The 11,446-nt window shown below is 50.3% G+C and overlaps 1 protein-coding gene across 1 annotated transcript; it reads right to left on the bottom strand.

The window, feature by feature from the left end:
* Positions 1-655: 655 nt before the first annotated feature.
* Mzt2b (mitotic spindle organizing protein 2B) lies at positions 656-11,088 on the bottom strand. Its single transcript, XM_005391816.2, has 4 exons — positions 10,891-11,088; positions 10,541-10,689; positions 9,624-9,803; positions 656-1,227 (listed from the first exon to the last, which is right to left on the bottom strand). Exons 1-4 carry the CDS (start codon positions 11,031-11,033, stop codon positions 1,070-1,072), a joined length of 630 nt encoding a protein of 209 aa, XP_005391873.1. The 5' UTR covers positions 11,034-11,088; the 3' UTR covers positions 656-1,069.
* Between the last annotated feature and the right edge of the window lie 358 nt (positions 11,089-11,446).

Genomic DNA, 11,446 nt, shown 5'->3' with positions numbered 1-11,446 from the left:
AGACACATGCCACCACACCCAGCTTAAGGCCTTGCCATATAGTTCAGGCCAGCCTTAACCTCACAGTGATCCTTCCGCCTATACCTCCCAAGTGCCGGGATTACATGTTTGTGTCACCCTGTCTGGCTTCCCAGCCTTTTTTTTTTGGTCTCACTATGCACTTTAGGCTGGGCTTGAGCTCACTTTCTAGCCCGGGCTGGTCTCGAACGTGCAAAAATCCTCTTGCCTCAGCCTCCCAAAGACTGGAGTTACAGGTGTGCACTACCACATACAGCTAATTCTTTATTTTGAGATAGGGTCTTACATTAAGTTGTCAGACTGGGCTTGAACTTGTGATCCTCCTGCTTCAGCCTGGAAAGGGATCTCGTGACCCACAGAGGGTCACAGTACATCTCCCCCGACCTCCCTGTGCATGGTCATTTGGAGACACTGTTCTCCCTCCATGCTCACCCACTGCCATCTGTGGCCACCAATGCTCCAAACAGTCACGGCAGGGAACACCACACTTTTCACTTCAAGGCAGTCTTTTTCACCTGTTTCTAAAAGATCCGGCGGTGTATATATTCTCTCATGCCCTGAAACCAGGCTCAAGAAGGCAGTTACTGGTTTTGGCCCCTTGTTTTGGCTAAACAGAACCAGGACCAGTATACAGTACTCATTATAAATTATAAATCTTTATGCTTTGCTCTTTTTACAGTAGTAGAGTTGAACCCAAGGCCTCACACGTGCTAAGCAAGTGCTCTATCAGCTAGTTCCGTACTATCAGCTAGTTTCCATACTCTATCAGCTACTTCCCTATCTCTTTTTATTTTCTGAGACAAGGTCTTGCTCAGTTACCCAGGCTGGCCTCAAATTCGCAGTCCTGCCTTAGCCTCCTGAGCAGCTGGAATAATAGGCACATGCCTCAGTGCCCAGCAGTCTTTGTACTTTAATACATCTAAAAACTGATAGAGAATGTCTAATCCCGACCATCCACTTTTTGGAAAGGTTTAACAGAAGGAAACAGCATGCAGCCTCTGTTGAGAGAATGATGGTGCCCAGAAAGCGGGCAAAGCAGTCTCTGCCCCCGCTATGTGCTGCTGCGAGAGGTGCTCTTCCCAGGCCCGCCCCCCTTGGGCAGCCTGGTAGCACTGGGCTGGCGGGGCATCCTCTGGCTCGATCCTTCCCGGCTGCTGCGTTCCGCCAGTGTGGGTACTCCACCGAGAGCAGGGCCGCCTCTATTCCTCCCTGAGAAGACAGAACCACATGAGTGTTAGGAACCTGGGCAAGCTCTCTTACTGCAACATGCCTACAATATTTGGTCCCTTAAACAACATTTACATGTGTTAGTGTGTAAGCTGTTACAGCCAACAACCCCGTATCAGCCTAGGGGTCCTGAACTGCCTAAATTAGTGTATTTCAGAGAAAGCCCTTGAAAGTGTGCAGGACGCTTTCTAGGTGTCTCAGAGCCAGAGCTGGAATGCTCTGAAAGGACAAACACTATGGTTCCCTAGTGGGTCTGCTGCCCTGAACAGCACATGGAATCTGCCTGTCCCCCAGCAGATGGCAGAAGGAACTCACTGTCTCTCCCCCACTGCATGTTAACACTGACCCAGCTGTCACCACTGCCTCCATTAGACTCTGCCAGAAAGTAGAGCACTCATTAAGGACTACAGCCAGGGTTATGATTTTGACAGCTCTTTCTGAATAGATTTTCCCCTTGTTTCCTAGAGCACCCTTCGAACACAATGCTCAAGCCTTGTGCTCTTGGGTTTAGCTACTAATTCCACAATTGGGTTCCAGCAGAAACTGTCTACCAGACAGTCACCCTGATTAAACCCACTGGTTCATATAGTCATTGATCTATACTTTTTTTTTTTTTCCCCTTGCTTAGCATGTACAAGGTCCTGGGGTCAGTCCCCAGCACTGGAAAAAAAGTTGATTCCAAACAACCCCTATAAGCTTCCAATTTGCATTAACTTAAGGTGTTCATTCTAGGCACCAAAAGGAAGGATAAAGTTGGAAGGTGGGGGTTGGAAGGGTGGACCAGGAATGCAGACAGCAATGGAAACAGCAACATGAGGCCTAGAATCATTGGGAAGTGGGTGGTTCTGAGTTATAATTTTCCCATCTCTGAGAATGAACTTAAGTCACTTTAAATATCTGAGTTGTTCCTTCCTTTCATCTCCTGACTGGTTAATATTTGGGACCCGGCAGAGAATAAGCATGCTTTCTGTGACTTGTATTCCTCAACCCCTTTTCTATCTCTGGACTCCTGCCTTCTCTCCTACTTTTTAGCTGCTGTAGGATGACATCCCTTCAGGAAGAGGAACATCTGTCCTCTTTAAACAGGAGAACAGTAGAAAGGACTGCAAGCTGGATGGTGTGGTTGGGTGATTCAGAGCACAGGATGCTACACTTGGCTCATACCCCCACCTGAGCGCCACCTCTGCACAGCCCTTCTAACTCCAAAATCAGACACTGATTAGCCACAGTAGGAATATTTATACTGTGGAACTCAGCAAATGGGATAAATCAGGGCTTACTGATTTATTTTTTTGGTACCAGGAATCGAACTCAGAGCCTCATCTTTGCCAGGCAGGCACTTACTGATTTACTTTTGAGAGCGGCTTTATACATGGCTACAAGTCTAGACACTGGACAAGCATATCTCTGTCTGTCTTCTTTGCTGCATTATCCAGATAACAATAACGTTTTACGTTTAGATTGTTGGATTAAAGATTATCTACATATAAAATCTTCAGTACAGTGTAGGATCCATAGTAAGTGCTCAATAAACATGACATTTTTAAAACTAGTTCATGTTGTAGCTGCAAAAGTGTCTTTCTTGCCAGTGGACAGTTTATTTATTTTTCAATCCTGATTTTATTGGTACATTTTAGATATACATAGTGATCAGAATTTGTACCTGTACATGTAACTTTTTTTTTTTTTTTGCTTACTCTTATCTTTCTTATGAAGATAGCCAGAAGGATCTGCAGCCACACTTGGGCAAAGCCAAGGGTGGTGACAGCATCTGTAAGACAGAGGACCCTACAGCAACAACACACGTCCAGGAGCAGGCTTGCCCATGGGTTCAGTTCCTCCCACATGGACAGCTGGTCTCCTGTCAAGCCTGGCTTAGTCTGCCCTGAAAGCTCTTACCAGAGCATGTGTCCCCTCCCTGACCAATGGTACAGGGTTCTCCAAGTCCCTACCCTGTTTTTTCTTTGTCCTAAGAAATAATGCCTTGACTTTTCTGTGGCCTAGCCAGCTGCATGTTTTCTCCTGCAGACCTTAAGCATTCTGAGACACTGATCAACTTATTTAGGTTGGTGCCTGAAATATCAAAAGCTCAAATACGTTGCTAACCACTTGGAAACTAGCCCTGGTCAAAGCCAGGTCCCTTGCACTTCATATAAATATATGCTGACCCCCTCCCTCCCATGGACAGGCCTAGGTAACCGCTTCAGTCTGTCTCCAGGACATACTACAGCCCTCCTCTGTAAGTTCTCTAAAAATACTTAGGAATCCCAGCTGGCCTCTCCCCAGGATGGTGTGGGGCCATCCCTTACAGGAACTCGCCTGCTGCTGCTTTGGGGGCAACTCCAGCTTTGGCTTTGGCCCTTTGACACCAGTTCTTCCCTGGCCTCTTCATCAATTTTAATCAGACAGCCTGCAAAAGGAATTTTATGTTCTTGAAGCAAAGATACAAAACTATGTCCTACAGCCTGACAGAGATCATTTCCATTTCACCGTCTGTCACATCCAGCAAGTGAGTCGAGGCTCCTGTACCTGAGTCACTGGCAACCGTGGCTCCTCTGGGGGTTCTTACAGCTTACATTCTAGGCTCACCATTTCCCAGATTCTTGCAGGGACAGGATGGCCTTCAAGAGGATTTATGGGAGAATAATTTCTGGGCTCTTTGCTGCTAGGTGGGGTGGGGAGGATTAACATGGTGCCATGTTCAGAATGCTAGTAGTTCACCCCCACCTTCAATTCTGTGCTGCCTTACCAGGTGTGGTGATGCACATCCACAATCCCACCATCTGGGGAGGCTGAGGCAGGAGATCACAAGTCAAGGCCTGTTGGGGCAACTTAATGAGACTGTGTATCAAAAACAAGCTGGAGATTACAGCTCAGCCCAAAGACCCTGGGCTCAATCCCCAGGAAAGGAGGAAAAATCCCTTGCCTCACCTACCTGGGCTTCACATTCAAGTGTTGTATATGATAGATTTAGAAAAGACAGTAATGGCTGGGCGTGGTGGTGCATGCCTGGAATCCCAGCACTTGTGAGGTTAAGGCAGGAGGATCACCAGAATTAAGAGGCCAGTCTTGGCTACATAGTGAGTTCAAGGCCAGCCTGGACTACAAAGTGAGACCCTGCCTCAAAACAGAAAAAAATAAAAAGACATAGTAATGGTCTGCCATAGCTGAAGAGCAGGGTGGACAGGAGCATGTGGTGGGGTGATACTGGGCCCACTCAGACTACCAGTGATTCATGAATACCACAAAGCAGAAAGGAGTGGACACACATTTCCTTTGGTACAAACAGCCATGATCCTGGTCCCCAACAATGACTAGTGGGTATGGCTCCCATCTCTGACAGGTGGACATGTCCTACCATTCTGCAGCATCTCCCTCAACATGCTGGTGTCCTAGAGGCCGCAGTCCCTCTGAAGTCTGGGCCAGGTATGTGAGCATACCTGCTGCCCACAGCAGTGACCCAGTCCTTGTGCCCACCTGCTCACGGGGAGGGGCATTTCTTGATGGCTCAGGTGTGAGTCCTGCCTGGCTCACAGCCCCTGCTCTGCAAGTGGCAGGGCAGATCTTACAAGTGGGCTTGACTAAAGCCAGCTTTGCTTCAGCCTGCCACACACCCGGGTTTCCTTTCTTCTGCTCAGGACACTGGCTAGACCCCTGTGGAAACTGAGATGACGTGCTTTCATCTTTAAATCTGACAAGGCTGCCAGTACATGCCTATAATTCTAGCACTCCAGGAAGCTGAGGCACAAGGATAACATGTTCTAGCCCAGCCTAGCAACTTAGTGAGACCCCGTCTCAAAAAACTAAAAAAAGGGCTGAGGATGTAGCTCAGAGTGAAGGACCGGGGTTCAATCCCCAGTACTGCAAAAACAGAACAAAAACTTGACAGGGCTCCTAAACCCAACGTAAATCAACAATGTAACTCTGAGCCATAGACGACATTAAGAAAACAATCTAAGGCTGGGGATGTAGCTCTGTGGCAGCTCACTTGTCTTGCAAGTGTGAGGCCCTGGCTATCATCCTCAGCACTTGAAGAATCTAATAACAAAACAAGCCTGTTTATCCAGTTCTGTATCATTCTTGGTTGGGTTTTTTGTTTGTTTGGGTTTTTTTTGTACTGGGAATCAAACTCAGAACCTTGCGCTTGCCAGGCAGGTGGTGTGCCACTGAGCTATACCCACAGCCTCTATATCATTCTTGGAACCTTTCAGGAATCACATGCTTCCACTGTCAGCTGGGACACTGTCACTTCAGGCTTGCTCATGTTATGCATCGAGAAGGAGGTCAAGAGTGTGGCTGCAGGCCCAAGGAGAACGGTCTGCAGCGACTTGATGGGGAGGCTCAAGCTGCATCTCAATATGGCAAGCCTAGCTTTGTCAAGCCCAGCTCCCTTGTAGCAGGGCTTAAGGGTCAGATGGGGTAGGAGGGCCATGGCAACTGATGCTCCCAGGCCCAGTCCCAAGAACGCCCTCTTACATGCCAAAGACACACACACATCAATGAATATGCGAAACATCCTGGCTTAGGTCTCTTCAAAAAACGAGTGCTCTTTACCCTGAAACCACCTGGTGACCCCTCAGCATTTTGTGAACACATGAAGCAGCAAAGCCCTAAAATGTACTAGCCTATCAGCCACCTGTCATGATTTGGGGAGTCCAAAAGCCAGGGAGTGTGTGAGGCAGGAACCACCGGTTATTTACCTTTGGAGTGACCTTTGTGAGCCTCAACTCACCATGCCCTGTACACTTGGCTGGCTGGTGAGGCAGAGCTGGTGGGGAGTGAGGATTTATAAAGAACCCTAGTATACCTATGTGTGGCATACACACATAGTCCTAGCTACTCAAGAGACTAAGGCAGGAGGATCCTTTGGGCCTAGGAGTTCCAAGGTTAGCCTGGGTTACATAACAAGATCCTGTCTAAACAAAAACAAAAAAAATAAATCCCCAGTGTGCCCTGCTTCTCTCATCCCTTCTATTGGTCCTGGAGTGTGGACTTTCTTCTTTTATGGTGGACTCACCATCTCCTAGGGACATGGGCCAGCAAACATTAGTGTCAGGAGGATAAAAACAGAAGGGGACAAGGAGAGCTTGAGAATTATGGAGCCTGTAGGAAAACCTGACAGATTCTTCTCCAGGGGGTCCGCTGCAGGCAGGGTGAGGTGGCATCAGGTCTGCAGCACATTGGATGGCAGGAGCACGGCAAACCACCCTAAACCTTCCCACGCATGCAAATTGCCCTGGACGGGACCAATCAGCTCCTCAAGCAAAGCACACAGCCACCCCCCCAAGGCTGGGGGCAGGGTCTGGTGACCAGGAAGGGTGGGCAGCCAGGGCAGCCCCAGAGGATCTGTGCTGCCACCAGCTAGTACTGCTGCCCTCTGGCCACACAGTGACAGTGGCTAATTAATACTTGAAGGACACACACAGGCCTAGCGGCAAAGACAAAAATGCAGGATGGATACCCTCCTGAGTACTTAACTCAGCCTACACTTCCTGAAAGGTGTTCTTTCATGTGGATGTGCACAGCAACCCCTTCCCTGTACACGCATGCATACGTGTGTGCTCTTACACACAAAATACACACACACAACCCTTCCTTGGCCTGTGAAGAAAGTGCCATCATGGAAGTGCTGCAGCAGCACTTCCAACAGGAATAGGATCCAAACCACATATATAATTTACAATTTTCTAGTAGTCACACTAAAAAGAAATAGGAAATTACTTCAATCACATATTCTGATTAACCCAAGATACCCCATATATTGTCAGCCTTCCGTGTCTGTGGGTTTGACATCTACAGGTTCACCAACCATGGATCAAAAAACACTTGAAAAAAAATGCACCTGTACAGAACATGCAGACTGCTTCTCTGGTCAATGTTCCTTAAACGACAGGACAACTACTTACCAAATCACAGCACTTACATTAGAGTAAAAACTGTAAGTATTGTAGAAATTACACAGGAAAACTATGTGCACTGGCTCACACCTGTTGTCCAAACTACTCAGGAGGCTGAGGTAGGAGCATCACGAGTTCAGGAATTTAGGACCAGCCTGGGCAACATAAATGAGATCCTATCTCTAAGAAAAATCAACACAGGCTGGGAGTGTGGCTTAGTGGTAGCATGTATAAGTTCTAGGTTTTATCCTCAGTACTCTAAAGAAAAATAACCTGGGGCTGGGGATTTAGCTCTGTGGCACAGTGCCTGCCGGGCAAGCACAAAGTCGTGAGTTCGATTCCCGGTACCAGCAAACAAAACCAAACCAAACCAAACCTAAAAGTAACTTTAAAGTTATGTTAGGTAATTTACCTATTATTATTATTATTATTATTATCTTTTTGAGACAGGGTCTCCTTATGCAGTTCAGGCTGGCCTTGAGCTCACTTTGTAGCCAAGGCTGGCCTCAAACTCACAGCGATCCCCCTGCCTCAGCCTCCCAAATGCTGGGATTAGATAATTTACATCTTAAAATGTATATGGGAGGATGTGCACAAGTTCTAAGCAAATACCATATCATTTCATATAAGGAATTTGACACTTGTGGATTTTGCTACTCATGGTGGGGGGTGTGAGTGTGTCCTAGAACCAAACCCTCACATACTGAAGGATGATGATTTTATCAATTCAGTATGTAACCAACATATATTCCTAAGCTATTGCATTCATTTTTGTTTCAGTTTTTCAATGTCTAGTGTGTATTTACACATTCAGTGTCCCTCAACTATACTGGCCATACATAGCTCATGGCTCCCTTATTGGACAGCATAGCTGCATGACACTCCTACTTTGTATACACCTAACTTCATCTTACATGTCTGGAGGACATCTTCAAAATGTACTTCCTTTAACCTAATCAAAGAATACTCAAAAGAACTTAATTTTTCCTCAGTGAATGACTATAGACTCTCACTGTGCTTCTGAGGTTTTTTTTTCTCTGCTGGGCATAAGTCCCTTCAGGTCACCTAGATGGCCCACTTTTTGTGCTTGCTGTAACTTACAGTCTCAAGCTTGAACAAGGCTCAGGCCGATGGCCTAGAGCAACCTCACACTTGAGTCCTGTGGGAAACCCATGGTCAGCAACTCCAGGGGTCCTGAACACCTATCACATTCCCACAACACCATCACTTTGACTATTCCCGTTATTTTCTCCACCCTGGCTCTTGTCATTTATGGGATGGCCTGTGTGGATGAATGCTGTAACAGACAGGCCTCAGAGATCTTTCTGTACCTTATCCAGGAGCTTCTCAACTGAAGCTCCCTAAGACAGTGTATAGGCCTGCCTCTGCCCTGCTCCCCGACCCTGGACATCGCCCCACAGCCTAGGTGTCCTCCCAGGACCAGGGCCTGGGATACACTTTTGTAGAACTGAGCCTCTGACAGCCAACAACTCTGTGGGACCATTCTAGTGCTCACGCTTGAGTCTTCCTCAGTTCCCTTGGAGCCTCCATTCGTTCATTCTATGTCCCTCCTAAGCCCTCTGCTTCCATGTACCTCCTGACTCCCCACTTTCTCCATCCCCCACCTGCTAGTGGCCTGGCCACAATACACACCACTGCCCTGCACCTCTGCCTGGCCTCACTCAGCACCCCCTCTACCTACACCGTCTGGCAGGGATGCAGGGGCCCTGCCCTGGCCCCTCTTGTTCCTACCCTGCTTAACCCTTACTGCTCTGGTGATGCAGAAGCCTCCCGTGACTGGGCAGGCCACACCTCTTCCCATGTGCCCACTCTCAGTTCATCTAGTCCACCCTCCCCTCCAGGACACTGCCCTGAGGTGGGCAGTAGAGGAAGGGCTTGGAAGAGGGGGCACCTGAGCTCCCGCAGTCCTGAGCCCCCAGCCTCACCACACCTCGTGACACATGGAAGGTGCCACAACCTGGGAGTGAAGCAGGAAAGGGGACTCAATTTGCAAGTGTGACTTGTGGAACAAGCACACATCATTCTCATGTGCCACCACGGAGGCTGGGGGGAGGCATGGCAACCATTCTATCCTCTAGGCCCACCACCCAGGTAGGCAAGCACACCTAAGAGGCTGAAGCGCTTCTCACAACTGAGGCTATGTTCCCAACAGCACCCCCTGCTGTCTGTTCCCCAGCCCTCAGCTTGCTGTCCTCCTGAGGGTTTACCCACTAGTTAGCCTCCCAAACGCAGAGGTGTGGGTCCCCTCCTTGACATTAGCCTGCCTGCATGTTGTAGAAATACTGTCTTTAATGAACAAAGCCAGAAAGTGTGACCTGGTTCTAAAGTGTGTGGACGAGATGGCCCACATGGTCCTGCTCCTGCAGCGCAAAGCTGGTCTGGTCTTGTGGGGCAATTGGCAGTTTCCACAGACACAAGAGAGCACACCAAAACCCCCAGAGATAAGACAATAAACGCAACCTGTGAAAGGAGAGAACAGGCAGCAAGAGAACCGGAGGGAAGCAGGGGGCCCCGGAGAGAGAGGCGAGAGCATGGCAGCTGGGCTGTGGAGCAGAACTGGAGAGGCCGCAGGCCGCAGGGCTGAGGAAAAGGAGGACCTTGCAGGGGGGGTACTGTTCCTGGCAGAGAGAAAGGAGGCCTCTGGAGGTCAGAGAAAGAGACACAAAGACAGCAGACAGAGGCTGGGTCAGTGAGGAGGCCTAGACGTCATTGCCCAGGGTCTTTCTGACCAGGACATGAGGGTTCCCAGGACCCTGGCACATCTCCTCACAGGGGCCCTGGCATGCCCTCTGCCCCTCTTCAGGATGCCTGTGTGGGTGTGTGTTTCCAGGCAAGGGACCCGGCCCAGGTCTTATTTCCATTTGCCTGGGAGGTTCTGCTACATTTCAGAAGGTTCCAGATAGCCACCCTGGGCAGAAGCAACACACAGGGATGAGGAGTTGGAGCAGCCACCAGAGGCTCTACCATGACACTCTCCTCACCAACATCTGCAATTCTCCAAGGGAGGCCCAGCTGGCCAGAACCTGGGCACAGGTTGACACAGGAAAGGGGTGCCTGCACTATTCTCTAAACACTTCCCCGGAGGCCAAAAATGCCAGGAGGTCAGGTACCAAAGCCCCCTTTATTTCTGTGGAATGAAGGTATGAGTGAAAAGGTAGAGGAAACTGGGGCAGTAGAACCCTATCCTGCTTGGACCACCCCAGCTCCCTGTTGAGACCCCTCGATCTGCAACTGCAAGTGCACTCCCAAGAATGCTTGGAACCTGACCCTGTAAATCCTGGGATGACAGGATTAAGCCTGGCCATTCAGGGCCAAGCTGACGCTGTGCCCAGCCACCCTCGCCACATGCGGCTGGGAGCACGGGGCCCAGCTCTGACCTCGAGTCTCGGGTACGCTGGACGAGGGCAGAGACACAGCTGCAGGGTCCTGGGGATCGCTCGCCAACTTCTGCCCGGCGCACATAGACTTGAGCATCTGGAAAACGGCGAGGGGCGCCACGTTCAGATTCAGCAGGTCCACCAGGATCCTGGTGAGAACAAACGCCGTGCTCAGTGAGCCCGCCCCGCGGTGGGGCAGGGCCTGCCCCAGCAGGGACGGACCCGCGGGGCCATCCGAAAAACCCTGACAAGGCGCGTGCGGGGAAGGCGGGCCTCCCAGACCAGCGGGTCCGGGCGAGAGGGGGCCTGGAGCACAGAAGAGCGCGAGGCCCCCACCCGCACTCGCTCACTTGAACACGTCGGGGTCGATGGCGACGCCCGCTGCCTGTGCCAGCTCGTACAGCTCCATCTCCTCGGCGCTCAGCACCTTCTTCCGCCGCAGGGCAAGCTTCTGCAGCGTAGCCGCCTCCAGCCCGCCGCCAGCCGCCGCCATCGCGGCCAACAGCTGGCAAGCGTGCGCCTGGCCCCGCCCTCCCCGCCGCCGTGCGCCCCCGCAGCGCCCTCTCCTGGCCGTCCCTCTCCCTGCAGGGCCAACCGAGAAGCCTACCTGGTCATTCGATCTTTACAGATAGACTTTCAGAGTGCTTACTAGGGGTTAGGCAGTGTGTCAGGCATGGGGAATGACGTAGGAGAGCACAGAGGTCCGCTTCTTGCCGATCGACCTTCCCTACTACAGTAGACTGTCATGCTTCCTTAGGTAGCTGCACATAGGAAAGAGACTGGCATATAGTGGGCACTTAATAAAGGAAGGACAATCAAAGTAGAGTACCGTACAGGTTCCCCACTAGGGAAGTGCGGCTGGCGGGCCTAATAAACGGCCTCTGTTCAAGCCAGGAGCATTCCCTG

This window comes from Chinchilla lanigera, unplaced genomic scaffold (genome assembly GCF_000276665.1).
Source record: "Chinchilla lanigera isolate Chin_1 unplaced genomic scaffold, ChiLan1.0 scaffold00041, whole genome shotgun sequence".
Classification (NCBI taxonomy): Eukaryota; Metazoa; Chordata; class Mammalia; order Rodentia; family Chinchillidae; genus Chinchilla; species Chinchilla lanigera.
The sequence above is the reverse complement of the archived record's forward strand: the minus strand, read 5'-3'. Positions and strand labels throughout refer to the sequence as shown.

What these genes read in the sequence shown, in the direction of transcription:
- Mzt2b (XM_005391816.2), bottom strand. Translation starts at nt 11,033, where the DNA reads ATGGCGGCGGCTGGCGGCGGGCTGGAGGCGGCTACGCTGCAGAAGCTT. An exon ending in ATCGACCCCGACGTGTTCAA is followed by an intron (nt 10,690 to 10,890) that starts GTGAGCGAGTGC and finishes TGTTCTCACCAG; the next exon opens with GATCCTGGTGGACCTGCTGA. An exon ending in CCTGTTCTCTCCTTTCACAG is followed by an intron (nt 1,228 to 9,623) that starts GTTGCGTTTATT and finishes CTGTCTTCTCAG; the next exon opens with GGAGGAATAGAGGCGGCCCT.